Source organism: Etheostoma cragini, chromosome 1, assembly GCF_013103735.1.
Source record: "Etheostoma cragini isolate CJK2018 chromosome 1, CSU_Ecrag_1.0, whole genome shotgun sequence".
In the NCBI taxonomy this organism is placed as follows: domain Eukaryota; kingdom Metazoa; phylum Chordata; class Actinopteri; order Perciformes; family Percidae; genus Etheostoma; species Etheostoma cragini.
The window spans coordinates 11,400,447-11,415,806 of NC_048407.1; the positions used below are offsets into that span (position 1 = coordinate 11,400,447).

The window sequence follows — 15,360 nt, forward strand, 5'->3', positions numbered from 1 at the left end:
GACTGTATGAGTGACATGAGTCCCAAATCTGTCACTTTACTATCTACCACATACCAAAAAATGTTTTTTTTAAAGATTTAGATGACATATTTTTGAATCTTTGGATTATTCTGAAAACACGCGTGCTAGTTTGGCCCTCCAGGAGACGATAACTGCACCACAAATTGAGTAAAGAGAGCCAAGACGTCAAGAACGTCTCAAGAAGGTAGCCGACGTGAACTAGGTCAAAGGACAAGTTCACCCCCAAGTCTGTCTTAAAATACTGCTTACATGTGTAATCATTCCTTCTGTCCAATCCGGACATGAAGGGATTTCTTATAATGGTGTTTCAATGTAAGAGACGGGGGACAAAAACCACTGTCCTCCTTGTGTGAGAGAGTTAGTCAAATCAAGTTGGTAACTTCCAAAAAGACATTTTATAGTAAAACATGCTCTTCTCTTTAGCAATGTCCCAGTAACTCAGCAAATAAACAAAAAGAAGGAATCTTATCAAAAATTTAAAAATGTTAACCTTGAAAGAAACCCACTTGATAGACTAATTCATGCTGCTGGTTAAACGTTGAAATGTTTTTTTGTTTATTTTTTAGTCCTATCTTACATCAAAATCATGTAAGGAAGAGGTCTCTTCACTGCCAGTTAAATTACAGCGATTATCATCTCTCAGTTTTATAAAGGGATTTTTTGACTTTTAGTGTCCAGTATCAACAAGAGAAATTATTACAACACGCAAAACCTATTTCAGTGTTCAGACTTTTAAAAGGGCCACTTGAGAAAATTTGAACCTATCCCTCAAATTTGAGCAAACATTGCTGTCAAATACGAAAATACACTGTACGAGAGCGGTCAGGTGGGAATGTGAAAAGTGTTGATGTCCATTTAACATTTCAACTGAGAATTCCCAAGAGCATGTAATCTATGAAAAAAGGAACCTATATGTCAAAAAACTCCCTGTATCACTGAATATAATGAGTCAAAGCTCAAGTCGAAAATGCAGATCACTCAAAATACCGTAGATATGACAGCGATGGATGGCGTTGCCCTTTCACATACTGCGCTGTAAGATCTTGTTGTTCCTGCATACATACATATTATTAAGTCAAAATTATTTCACAGGTCAGTTTGATACAGTAATTGATACGTCATTTTTTTAATGTAAAATGAGCTTTCTAGTTAAGTTGAAATAACATATTTGTATCTAAAATCTACAGTTATTCACTTGTATCTACAACAGAGAATTAGATATCTGGGAACCGAGTGCAGCCGTACTGGAAAAATAAGGTAACACTGAACTTGAAGGTATCTACATAAAACATGAACCCTAACGTGTCATGACAAAACTGAATGAGATTTTTTTTAAAGAAGCGTTATGTCACAAATGTTTATGACTCGTTTATAATGTTTATGACATGTTCATGACAGTGTCATGTCACTCTTATGTTGATACTTTCAAGTAAAGTATAACCCCCCAAAAAACTAAGGATTTCAGAGCAGCCTGTTTGGAGAAATGTTGCCGCACACCGGGCACCCATAGGGGCCACGGCAGGGGAACCCTACAGTGGGAAATGTGAGACTGGTGAATTTGAGTCGGCAGGTAGCATTTGGTTTTGTTGGAGGAAGCTTTAACACACAAACTCCTGTCTCATGCGGATGATCTGTAGTAAGGCGGCCTGGACGTCCTCATCCATGTGGCCCTATGACAGAAAGAGTCAGGGTGAGCTTCAGTTTATCCATTTGTAGCATATTTCTTCCTTTAAAAGGTGCCCTGCCACATGTGTTTCATCACTTTGTGAGGTCTAAAGTTCTACCATGGACAATGCCTTGGTTACCTTGTTACCTTTCTAGCGTGGGATAGAAAGCCTGCAAGAAGACTCAGCTCAATGTGTGCCGGTTCTCATTAATATTCAACGAGCTAAGCTGCTTGACTCTGATTAGCTAACAGCTAGCCAATGAGAGCCTGGCTATCAGCTACAGTGCACTTCATATTCTTTAATAATTTGGGCTGAGCCAATTGTTTCACCTTTTTTGATGAATGAGTTTGCTGCCTGCTCCAAGAGTTACCATTACATATTCCCAACCCATCTGCAATGGCGGCCTCAAATAATCAGCAGGCTGTCACACAACATCTTACCGCTGTGTAAACATATGAAGTTGCTTATGCTTTTGGATGGTGACAAAGTGCTAAAAGTTGGTTGATTTGGATTTTACAATAACACAGCCATGATTCAATAAACAGACGCAATTTGAATAACATCTTTACGATGTTTTTTTTTCTTTCCATTCAATGTTTGCAAGTATGATCATTTCTTTTTTTAATTGGCACTGCCAGTGAGTCATACAAGTCGTCCGCGATCTGTTTTACCTCACTACCATGTTGACTGCACTAACTAGAGCCATGCTGCAGCAGTTGTGACAGCACCCAATTTTTCTAAATTCCTTTCTTTTGCCATCCGCAGAAATGTAGGACTAGCCTATAACATTTGTAAAAGGAGTTTTTTAGTACAAGTTTAGTCATCAAAATCAGAAAAGTGTGGCCAGGAATAACCAAGGATTGCCACAAAAGCTCTCATCTCTCAATTATTCTTTCAAACCCTGAATCTCTGGGAGTGACTGTTAGTGTCAGGGTTCTATGAGGTTATCAAGAAGCTGTCTGAACGACGGAACCTACATTATTTGAATTAAGACCATTCATGGGAATGAAAACAACATGTCATATGTTCCACTGAGATTAGGAGAGGAATTTACCTGTGCTGCGCTGAGAAGATGAGTTCGATAAATTGAAACCACCTCCCTGTGCTGCCTCTCAGCATCCTTAGGGAACAGAAGACAAAGACAGCTACACATAAATCTTAGGATAAAAGAAAAAAGTTAGATTTTCCAGCTTGATCCATTAGTGGTGAAAGAGTTAGCTAAGGCCAACACTAGCGATGCTAAGCCAGCGTCACAACCAAACGTTAGTGATTGATTATACCAAATCCAGAGGGACTCTGGGTAGATCCAATAGTTTTAAACTTCAACAGAGTTCCCGCCTTCAAGGAAGTTAAAACTTGTCAATGGAGAGTGGCCAGACTGTCTGTATCAACGAAATGTACCAGAGTATTTATCAAATAAAGGATGTATACATGGTGCAATTACAAAATCAGAAAAACACATGGATTGTGAGGCCAGAATGTTGCTGTATGATCTTTGTAAATATCACTGTGTCTAATGTATTTAATATTTTTAAGTCGGTCTGTCAGTCAATGACAAGAAGACAGCTACTGTGAGGTAAATATATAAAAAAAATGGAAATATAAAGCAGATCATGCACATATTTACATAATATTGTTTATGCCCACTTACAGCCAGCTGTTGCTGTAGGCTCTTTATCTGGCCATGGAGTGTGTCGATGTGCTGCGTCTGTCTCTTATTGGGGGCGTTGCTTGTGTATGCCAGCTGGGACAGACCGTTAAGTGCCTGCTTCAATCGCTCAACATCTGTCAGCAACTCTGTGATCTGACACACACACACAAAACTATTCATACATTGACAACAGATTTTCATTACAATAGCCATGTAAAAATCTTAAAAAAACTACATGTACACAAAGCTAAAAGTAACACACAAATACTATTAGAGTATATTATCACATTTTTTATATCTAGAACCAAACACACCTTGTAGTTTATAAATTAAAACCATGACTGACAACAAAACATTTTACTACCTTCTTGTCTTTTGCTTCAGTCTGCTGAGCTGATGTCTGGATCCTCCTCTGAAGATCACCGATGGTGCTGAGCGACTCATCATATCTCTCTTTCAGCTCCCTAATTTCTCTCTCAATTGCACGACCCTTCTCCTGGAGGGCCGCCATCTCGGCCCGCGCCCTGCTCTCACCCTCCCTTGCTTGCGATGCCTCCCGGTGGGCCTCTTCACTCTCCTTAGCCAAGCTCCGCAGCTCGTTTGTCAGATTGGCCACCTCCTCCTCCAGCTGCTGCTTCTCCTTCTTCAGCTGGTTCATTTGGTCTTCCTTGTAGCGAATTTCCTCCAGAGCCTGTGTGGCCTGAAGGAGCTCAGATTGCAGGGCAGATACATCTTCAGCCCTCTGGGCGCTGTTCTCCTCCTCTTCGCGGAGACCCAATCGAAGCTTAGCGACCTCGGCCTCCAGGGCATCCCTGGCCTTGGCCTGTTGTTGCAGCAGAGATGCCTCTTCCCCACAGCGTTCCTGAACTTCTTTCTGTAGGGCACAAACCCTCTGGGCCTCCTCCTGCTGAGCCTCTCTGGCTTTCTTGCAGTCGGCCTGGGCTTGCTGCATGGCGTCGTGGAGGGCTTTGAGCTCTGTGTCGTATGTTGCTATCCGAGTCAACTCCGATTTCAGACGCTCCTGGAGATTCTGGATTTGAGCGTTGCTGAGGGCGTTCTGGTTTTGAAGATTAGCATTCTGAAGCGTTACCTCCCTGTGCTGCTGCTCTAGCCTAACCAACTTCTGTGTTAATTCCTCAAATTTACCCTTGAACTCTTCCTCCACATTCTTGTGCTTTTCACTGGTAACCACAGCAGAGTTCAGTCTCTGTTGAACAGATTCAATCTCAACTTTTAGTTGATCTTTCTCCTGTCTGTTGCTCTCTCTGGCAGACCTTTCTGCGTTATACTTCTCTTCCATTTCCAACAGTTTGACTGTCAACTCCTTCACCTGGGCACTGTGCGAGTGTTCTTTTTCCTCAGCCGCTGTCAGCGGGATAAACTTGGACTGAATAGCCTCCTGTATGGTATCAAGTTCTTTCTTCTGCGCCTCCAGTTCTTGGGTAAGCTTTAGCGATTCCTCCTGAGCCAAGGCATACATCCCAGCAACTTCATTTGCTCTGTTCTCTGCTTTGACCACAGCAGCATTCAACTTGTCTGCGATAGCTTTGTGGTCTTTTACGCTCATGTAGTCTTTTTTCATCTCCAACAGGACTTTTTCCAACTTCTCTTTCAACGTATCATTTGCTTCTTTCACATTCTTCAATTCTCCTGCACTTTCTTTTCCCTTGGTCTCCAACTTCAACATCTCAGCTTTAACACTCTCTAAGGTGGAACTTAACTCCATCTTCACTTGCTCGTGCTGCTCTCTGGGAACATACTCTACCTCCAAGCTTTGTTTCAGAGCCTGGCTCTGCGCGGTCAGCTGTACACACTCTTTATCTTTGTCTTCACATTTCCTCTGCAAAAGTTCATGTTTCTTCGCCAGGTCGGCATTCTGAGATCTCAGAGTGTCCACTTCCCTAAGGTGCCTCTCACTTGCGCTTTGGAGCCTGCTGATATTCTCCTGCAGCGTGGGCCTCTCGGTTAGAAGCTGCTGGAGTTGTGCCTCTGCTTTTCCGTAACGTTCGCTGGCTTCCACCAGTTTGTCCTCCAGCTCCTCTAAAGCCGTCACCATGTTTGCCCGGGCTTCATCATGCACCTTCATGGGAATAAAATCGCTCTCAATCCTGCTGTTGATCTCGTCCAGCTGCTCTCGTAGTATATCTCTTTCCTCCTCGCTCTGGCCGACCTCCTTAATTAGAGCCTGGCTTTTGTTAGTCACATCGACCAGTTTCCTTTTCAATGAATCATTCTGCTCTTCAAGGGCCGCCCGTATCCTCTGCTGCTCCTCAGCAGACATCGCCCCCGATCCTCCCTGGGATGACGGAGTGTTCAGCTGTCGATGTAGCTCCGCCACCTCCTCCAACACACGATCATAGTCTTCCCTCAGCTCAGCAATCTGCCGTTCTTTCTCGTCTACTGCGTTTGTCAGCAAGTTTTTCATGTTGTCAAACTTCTCAGCTGGCACTGTGTTGCCATGTTTAGTCTGGGTCTCCTTCAAATGGGTTTCCATTTCTAAAAGGGTTTCTGCTAGTTCGTCTCTTTCTGCAGTCAGGGCTTCCATCTCTTGGTTCAGCTTTTCTGCCTCTGTTGCTAGCTCGTTCTCGCTGCTCTTGTACTCGTCCAAGGCCTTCTCGCTCTGTTTGAGGCGGTTACGAACGCGACATACTTCGGCCGAAGCACCTTCATACTTGGCCTTGATGTCCTGGAGCTGGGCCCGCAGTTCTTCTGTCGCCTGGCCTCCTAAGTGTTCCTTGACGGCAACTACATGGGCTTGCAGCTGTTTGACCTTACACTCAGAATCCAGCATCCTCTTCTGGACATCTCCCAAAGCATCCTCCAGTTCTTGAACCTGCTGGTCAGCCTGTTTCTGGATGGTGTCTCGGCTCTGAGCCAACTCTTGGCACTCCCGGTTTTTACGGTTTAGGGCAGATTGAAGGCGCGCTGTCTCGTCCTCAGCTGCCTGTTGTTTTCTCTTGACTGCCTCGAGTTCACGCCGGAGTGCCTCCAGTTCAGCAGAGACGTCCCAACCTACAGTGGGCTGACTTTTCTCTGGCGGTCTGGACAGTGAACGGGACACGACAGCATTCTGGAATATCTGCAGAGAAAGAGGAAAAACATTAAATTATCATTATTAGTCATTTTGATAGAAAGGAAGCTACTTAATTTGAGAGTACAGAATAGGTGTTGACTGCTAAGTTCCTTATCTTTCTTTCCTTTGATTTGTAAGACCTTAAAACAAACTGACTGGTTCCCAGATTTAATTTAAGAAGAAAGCCAGCATCTGAATAATGTATAAGCAGTTTAATTTGTTTTCATGTCCTGCTGTAAGCCCACTGTGGCAGGGCTTGCAGCCTCGCTACCAGTGTATGAATGGTTCCTGTACTATGTAAAAGTGCTTTCAGTAGTTGTATAGCGCTGTGTAAATGCAGTCCTTTTACACTGTAAACACAAACTGCTTCCATGCAAACTACTAACGCTGTATTTGCCACAGACTTGTTCCACAGATTACAACTGACCTGCTCAGAATCCAGGCTGTGAGCTTGTTTGACCAAAATGTTTTCTTTACCTGCAAGACAACAGTGTAAAAACATACCATTCAAACCTCCTCATACTCTGAAGGTGACAGTTGAAATTATGATATCAAATGTTTCTTTAGGATTCAAGAAATGGAAGGAAGCTTACCTTTGATAACAGATTGCCCAGAGTAGTCCCCCTGTGGACACAGGCCGATACACATTCTCATTAAAAATGCTTGTACTGAGACTTTTAAAATTTCAAATATATTTTATTTACAACACATTGTAGAATGTTTTAGCAGCACTGATTTATCTCAAACATGTGCTGTAATGTTTCACTACATTTATTAAGCGTTTTCTCAAAGCACTCACAGTTGCCAGTTTTAGGGACACTTGGCTAAACCCAAAGGAGTCTAATACATCAGTCCTGTAACATATCCTCTCTCCAAGAAGGTTACAATGTTATTTTTTTGTTTGAAACAAAACAAAGCAACTGTTTTAGAGATGTTTGATTCACTTGTGTGATCATTTTTGGGGGAGAGGTGCTTCTGTTATTTAGCCTACTCTCCTCGATATACTATACTACAAGTCAAAAGTTTGGGGTTGCTTACAAACTTCCTTACAACGCCATTCTAGACAGAATATCAGCTGATCTGAGTGGGTGGCTGATCTTTAATGCAATATCTACATTACCCATTATCAGCAACCATTCACCCCATTTACCAAAGGCACATTCTGTTCACTAATATGATATCATTTAAAAAAACTAACTATGTAAGCACATAATGTACACTAAAAACTGCTGCTCTGGTTAAAAAAAAAAAACAACGCAACTGATCTGAGCTGATATTCTGTCTGCAATTGAGTGCAATGGAAATTTCTAAGTGACCCCAAACTTTTGACGGGTAGTGTAAATGGGGTCGAAAGAAATAATAGAAAAAAAGAATAAAGTCACTGACCATTGTACTCCGGAGCTGGACCTTGACAGTCTCCAGGCCTCGAGCTCCTTCTTCTCTTTCTTTGGCACTGAGTAACACCTTCAACTGCTCCTTCTGATTCAATAGAAAGAAGAATAAAGGCACTTTCAGATCAATACATGACTCGTGATGCAAATACAGTTGGTTACACTTTACTTGATGGTATCACTTACATAAGAGTGAAATTATACTTTCATGAACGTGTCAAACGTTAGAAACAAGTCAAAAACGTTTCTGACAGGTTAGGGTTAACATTCATGCGTCATGGCTGTGTCACGTCACTCTTATGTAGATACCTCCAAGTAAAGAGTTACCTTTTTTTTGTAGTACGGCTGCACTCGGTTCCCAGATATCTAAGTAAAGTGTTACCATACAGTTTATTTATATCCCTTACCACAAAAGGTATACAAACACTTCCATTGAGAGTATGCTGAGAAATGCAGATAATGCCTGCCACACACCAGTGTGAACTGTTTGGTGTAAAAACAAAACAGAAAAAAAGACAAAACATTTTTTTAAAGTAACTTAGCAAAGGCGTTTGGAGATAAATTTACTTTACTTGTTACTTTTTTTACCTCATTTATTTAGTGCTGTTTAGCAAAAAAGGATTTTTTTTTATTGTTGATAAATTATGAAGCGTGGAGTTCTTGGTAGTAAAATCTGCCTTTGCGATCTCTTTGTTGTACATCATAATTCAACAAGTAGCAACTTTTAGGAGAATGGGCCTCATTCATGAAACATACAGGAGCACATGGTACAACGTGTGAACATGCACGCTGACATTTGTGGTTTGTAGATTTTTTTGTTTTTGTTGGGTCTTTCTTCCCTTACTTTCCAACTGAAACAAAGGAACCAACATTTCTTTTTAGATGTGTTTATGAAACTACAAAATGGTGAATTGCCACATCCATTGACCAATCATCCTGAATGTGTGGCAGAGCTAGGGTGTTATTTAGTGCTATTAAATCGAGTGGCATTTCAGATTGTGCTACCTTCCTTTTCCCTTCCTTTCACTTCCACATGTAGAGTTCTGTGTTGATACAGCACCAGCAATATCCTCCAGTCTTTCATTTGCTCTTATTTTAAGGTTTCAGAGGTCATACCGTTACATGACACTGTCGCCACACTGCACTCATGATTGCTACTACTGTATGTTAAATGTTATGTTGATTATAACGTGCATCCAGTTTACAATTCTTTAAAACAAACGTAACCAGTGAAACAACTGAGACAATTGTGAAAAAAGCCCACAATGTTCAATAAATAATTGTTGTTTCATACCTCTTTTTGAGTGTCTTCCACAGCAATCTTTTCCTGCAGATGAATAAAACAGATCTTATAAATACAGTATACACTAAAAGTCCTTTGATCATGAATAATTTATATTAGCAATCAGTATTAAAAGCCTGCTAAGCCTCCTCTGTGATTAGATTATTATTAGATTATCTTTACACAATCTCTGATATTGAGATGATGACATTAAGTCAAGAGCTTGACTCAACTTAGCTTTTATTATGTATATTTGCTTAATTTCGGCACCTAATGCGTCAAATCTCCTTAACCAGAGAAAAAAACCAAGCCAGTAGTGGTGCCAGAGGACAAGCGTGCCTGGAAGGTTTCACACTACTGTACTGTATTTTCTAGCTAAGTTGCTTTTGTTGTGTTGCTGTATTGTTTACCTGTGTGAGCTGTTTTTGTAGCATGTTGACCTTATCTAACAGGGCTCTCTGATCCTGGTGGGACTTCTTGAGATTTTCCTGCATGGTCTCGTTCTGCCTCTCCAAGTCCTGAAACAAACACCCCATAAATAAAACCATACAACCTTACAAATTTACAACCAAAATGCAACTACTAAAACTCAGTACTTTGTGGATATGGATGTCTAGATCACAGGTTTGGACTTTTGTTGCAGTGAATTCCAGCATTCCCAGCACTCGCACGTAAACTGCTTATGCGTTTGTGAGGAATAGGGAGGCTGAAGTTAAACAGCACTTACGTGTAGGATTTGATCCCTTATGTTTACCTCAGCTGCCTCCGATCTCTCCACTGAATACTGAGAATGAGACAGGATCCTGTTTACAACCAGGTTTTGAAGGTATAAAATGACCAGAAGCTATGAAAGTGTATGGAACAATTCTCACTTATAATCACTAGATGGCAGACATGTACATGTGAGCGGCAGTGAGTCCCTTATAGGTTCAGATATATGAAACGACTATAACAAGTCAAAGAAAAGGATTTGAAATGTGCAAAAACTGGAAGAAAATGCAGAATCGTGAGGCTTCAAAGTGTGATTCTGTTTTATTAATGTCAATAATGGCTGTGGGATGCAAGCACCCTTGACCTTTGTCATCTTTTACCAAAGGGACTGAGGAAACAAATTGTTGCCGCCAAATTTCAGTTCACAGCTATTTCCATCATGCTACATGAACACATAAAAGGTCCTGCAGTTTGGAAAAGCAGCATGTAAAGCAGTTTGTAGAATAACAGCTGCTCCTTGCTATAGGTGGGGTTTAATAGATGCTGTAGGATTACCTGTCGCTTCCACTGTTCCATCTTTGCAGCCTCCTTATCTGGAACAAAAAGTTAAAACAGCAAGTTCAGACTTCTCAAAAATATAGAATAGAGAGGTTTTATTGTCAGTGGACAGCAGCTGTCCAACAAAATGTTTCTGGAACTCACCCTCACTGGTGCACAAATAAACTGACAGTACCCTTATAAAGGCAGAAGATGCAGAATGAAAACAATAAATATAGTAAATACAATAATATTAATCTGATATTGCATTTTTGGATTAGCAGAAAGACTGCTATTGTACCATTTTGAGTTATTGTAAGAGTTATTTTATGGCACACGAATAAAAACTGTTCATAAGTTTGGATGTGCGGGCCTTTATGGACATGCATTACTTACCAGACTTTTGGCCTGACGCAAGCCTATACATGTCTTCTCATATGTTATCAAGATTTGCCAAAAACAGGTATGTTTGCACTACGCGGTTTCTTTAAAACATGTTTCACAAAAGCAATGCACACAAAAGGCACAGCAAATATAGCAGAAACTCAGGTAACAACCGTGCAAGTCAATGCTATGGCTAAAGATATTGTGAGAAGTGTTGAAAAACACTTACTGACACAAAAATTAAATAATCATAGAGAATATTTACATTCTGCAATTCTTCTTAATGGTCTGATGGGTGTTTGTTGCTATCAACGATCATGCTAATCATGCTCTTCTTGTATTTGTTTCAAACAAGCTGCTAGAAGATTATTTTATTTTCCGTTTGTTTTGCCATCTGACCTCTGGTGGCTTTGTCCAGGTAACTTTTGACCAATGCAACGAGTTCCTGGTTCTTGCTGAGGCGAGCGTAGTGAACTGCATCGTGACCCAAGCCGTCAACGGCCTTCATGTCAGCGCCACTCTTCAGCAACACCTCCACCGCATCCTTACAGCCGTACTCGCAGCCCAGAATCAGCGCCGTCCTGAAGGGGGGCGCAAACAAGAACAGACACATACTAGCCATAAAACAACTGTGTCACTAAAAATGGGGCTATGAAATTACAAAATAGTGGCAAAAACAACAATTTATTATGCATTGTGTTCAACTGCTGCTGGAAAATTTGGAGTTGTGGTAGCTGAGTTGAGTTGCCTTGTTCTTGTCATCTTTACCCTTGAACTCTTAATCTTGGCAAAGCTAGTTCTTTTGTACTAAATGACTGCATTTGCTTTGTGTTTGGAAAGATGTTGAGAATCAGTAAATGAGTCTGGCAAAAATGATATTCGTATGTCATTTTAACCGTTTCCAGGACTCCAGTATGCCATGTACAATAAGTCATGCAAATGTACTGCAATATATACAGTGGTGTTTTACTACTGTTAAAGTTCACAAGGACACGCTTTTCAAACATGTTTTTTTTTTTAGTTTTTTTTTTTACAATTTCTACTTTTACCGTGCTTTTTTTCACCTGCTTGTGCAGCTAAGCTTTGTTAAAATGTTTCTATAGTCATCTTTGCAAGGTACATAAGGTCAATGTCCTTTCAGGAATACTTCTTTTCTGACCTCAGCTAGCACAGAACGTACTCCTTTCTCCGTGACTTAATGTCAATGTGAGAAAGACTGTCACTGCAGGGATTAGAATTTGAAAGTCTTCTGATAGAATTTGAAAGTCTTCTGTCTTGCACTTACTTATTTTTTGACTTGTAAATGTGTGAAACACAATTTTGTTTTTTTTATATGGGGCATAAAAATGATAAAGGAATTAACAGGAATACAAATAGCGCGACTTGTTTAAGTCGTCAACCTCTGCCATCTGTCAAAAGCTGCCCTTTGTAAGCAACACAGACTTTGCCAACCCTACCAAAAGGCTAACACCACAAGGGCAGATGTCTCTTACTTGTTTTGTTTGTCCCGGATGGTGATGTCAGCCCCTCGCTCCAGCAGCAGCTCACAGATACGTGGATGACACATCTGGGTTGCCAGCACCAAAGGTGTCTTGCCATCCTGGAGATAAACAAATGACATTTTACATCCATCCACAAAATTGGAAAAAATCTATTTGTATCTCCCCTCAAAGCAAACAAAGGTCCAGAGTGACTCAGAACATAGCGAGCGCTTGAATGTAGAGGGTGCTCATTCAAGAGAACTAAATACAGATTTAGTCAATACCTTTTTGTGCAGCTCTAACCGACCTTATCGGACATGACCAAACAGCTATCGGCAAGGTTACAGCCTTTAAGGAGCACTTTAAGGAGCAAGCTGATCCCAATACTTTTCTAAAATAACAACTAAACACATTAAACCACAATCATCTTTCAAGAGACCATAACAACGTGAGAAAAAGTGAAAAAAATAAAAATTCTCACGAAATCAGTGGTATTCACAGATGCTCCGCTGTCACAGAGAAGTTTCACGCTGGAGGAGCAGCCAGCCATGACTGGGAAGAGAAAAAGTAGAAACAACTGCAATCATTCCATCCCATTTACCAGTGAAATACATGTGTGTATCAATCAGCTCAGGCAGCAGCGCGGACCTGGTTTAAATGTTGAAAGGGTGAAAAGCTAAAGAAATATGGTCTTTAAAATCAATACAGATGCCGGGATTTCATTATTGCATTCCATTATTTTTCTGTATTTTGGAATCTCTGCTGATGCAATTACAATACAGTTAAAGCACTTTACTACATTACTAGAGCAGAGTGCAATCAGTATAGGAGTAGAGTCCAGTTACTAGAGTCAGCTTTAGACTAAGCACTATACTTAGAGCGGTGCAACTCATCAAAAGTTTTATTTGTGATTACGATTATGGCTCCTATACAATCACAAAAACATAGTAATCGCGAACATTTTAACAATTTCTTCATTGACATTTTTATGAAAGAAGTGATAACACCAGGATATAACAAAATACCAGGTTATTTTAACTTTAATAACCCCCCACCACCCAACCCAACCCTGCATTGCTCAGGAAAGGAAAGAAAAGAGAGTAATAATTGCAGTTATAACCTAACACCCAAACAAATGGCAATAATTATAAGTGGTGACAGTATTGTTACTAGCAACTATGGTAATGCTGATAAAATAATATATAAATATAAAAGTTAAAAAGGAAAAGGTATTAAGGAAAATTTCCCAGTTCCAAGTATTCTTACTGTTGTATTGTTTTACTGTTTGTTTTTTTTAATTCAATAATTGCAACATCTTTCCAAAAGTCAATGAGGAATTGTGTTAAATAATCCTGATTATGATTTTTTGTTTTTCATAATTGAGCAGCCCTAACTATACTACAGCACTAGAGTACAGCCAGTACTTATATATAATAGAATAGAATAGAAGAGAAGTCTTACCAGCATCGTGTAGAGCTGTTCGTCCTTGTAGGTCCACATTTCCAACTGGACTGTTGTGCTGTAAATCAACAACAGAATCAGTGAAGCAAATTATCTCACTAGTGCTGAAATATTTTTCTGGAAGAGTAAATCTGAAAAATAATCAAGTACAACACTAAATACATATTTAAGAGCCCCACTTCAGAAAATCCTACATTTTGTCACAATCTTAACTTAGTGTCACTAAGTGGCCTCAAAAGCTAAATAGAAATAATAATAATAATAAAAACAACCTTAATTAACATCTCAATCAAGTTGTTAATGCGAAACAGATGGGTTAGTTTACAAAGATGCTACATTTGGACAATTACTTCAACAGAGGAAAGACCACTGTTTTTTTTGTATCTCAAGTTTACACCTCAAGTACTTCTTTTAAGTAATGGTTTGATCATGTTACAATATTGTAGTTTTTGTTTACTGGTTGGCAGTGGAACCTGAAGGGCAACAGCAGAAAGGTCAAATTAGGCCAAGTGGCGCTGTGCTGATATACGTGGGACATCTCTACCCAGTAAGTCAGCTGGTCGGAGTGTACCACTGTGGTGATGAGGGCCTGCTATGAAAGCCTTGAGGACTTAATGCTAACAGGGGCATGATGTTGCTGGGTAAGCTTGCCAGCGAGCTCTCTGGCCCCCACTATAAAAACCCAACTCTCTCCAGCAACAAGGGCCAAAAATTAGCAGCAAGCTCAAATGACAAAGCGAAGAGGGGGAGGGGGTGAGTAGAACGGCAATGGGAGCTGACGGTGGAGCATAGAGGGGGATATCCTATACCGTGAGGGTTTGGGCAGACAGGGGGAGATAGTGGAGGTGGTAATGGTGGTGGGTGTTGGTGTCCAGCTGCTATGTCTGATGTGATGACGGCACCAAGAATGGACGGCAGGTTTGCAGGAGGGTATGCTTGTCAACACCACTGACAACCCTCTGCCAACAGCCGTACCCTCCGTTAGATCACTCCCATGAAAGAGGTGGGGGCGAGGGAAGAGCTACGACACGCACAATATTGCAGAGATAGCCCCCTGATTGTAAACACATAAATCCTCTAGTGGGGCACGGTGACTCAACAGGGCCCACTGTTGACCGATACAGAGTGGGCTCGGCTGCCAGGGCTGTTTGGCAATAATTATTTAAAGGAGCTGAGAGGGAGACTGCTCTGACTGGCCAGTAACTGGGAAGATGCTCTGTGGGACATAGATACGATGTGTGCAGTTACACAACCCACCAACATGAGCGGCAAAAACAGTTAACAAAAAAATAAAATACATTTTGACATATAATCTTGCAGTTTGGCATGCTTTCTCACAGGAGTAAATATCAGTCATTGGCTCAAACAGTGTTTGAGTATCACAGCGAGGACAACTGCACTTTACCTGCAAGAGTTTCTGCACACACAGAGAATGTCCATTTCTTGAAGCCAGGTGAAGAGCACTTTTACCTGAAAGTGATAAATGCAGCCATCAGAAAATGAAGTCCATTCCCAATCAAGGCTTTGCATTGTATGTATTTTTAGAGCCAAATGCTATGTGCAAATATCACTCAAAGTGTCCCTGTAAGATGGTACTTGTAGAACAAAAGCCGCACTGTGGCAAACTGCAAAAGCAAAAATAACTGTACTGTACATATGACTCCGCTTGTATAACTTCATCATGACAATGCCATTAAACTA

General features: G+C 40.8%; 1 protein-coding gene across 1 annotated transcript in view; it reads right to left on the reverse strand.

Annotated features, from left to right (window-relative positions):
* Positions 1–240: 240 nt before the first annotated feature.
* uacab (uveal autoantigen with coiled-coil domains and ankyrin repeats b) overlaps positions 241–15,360 on the reverse strand; it is a 48,078-nt gene continuing 32,958 nt past the window's right edge. The window contains exons 4-19 of the mRNA XM_034880563.1: positions 15,065–15,129; positions 13,660–13,717; positions 12,680–12,750; positions 12,211–12,317; positions 11,117–11,298; positions 10,352–10,389; positions 9,813–9,869; positions 9,496–9,603; positions 9,098–9,130; positions 7,799–7,891; positions 7,006–7,036; positions 6,840–6,889; positions 3,704–6,418; positions 3,340–3,492; positions 2,743–2,808; positions 241–1,691 (exon numbers count right to left, since the gene is read on the reverse strand). Coding sequence (XP_034736454.1) covers positions 1,620–1,691; positions 2,743–2,808; positions 3,340–3,492; positions 3,704–6,418; positions 6,840–6,889; positions 7,006–7,036; positions 7,799–7,891; positions 9,098–9,130; positions 9,496–9,603; positions 9,813–9,869; positions 10,352–10,389; positions 11,117–11,298; positions 12,211–12,317; positions 12,680–12,750; positions 13,660–13,717; positions 15,065–15,129 — 3,899 coding nt within the window. The 3' untranslated portion in view covers positions 241–1,619. The remainder of the gene's footprint in view (positions 1,692–2,742; positions 2,809–3,339; positions 3,493–3,703; positions 6,419–6,839; positions 6,890–7,005; positions 7,037–7,798; positions 7,892–9,097; positions 9,131–9,495; positions 9,604–9,812; positions 9,870–10,351; positions 10,390–11,116; positions 11,299–12,210; positions 12,318–12,679; positions 12,751–13,659; positions 13,718–15,064; positions 15,130–15,360) is intronic.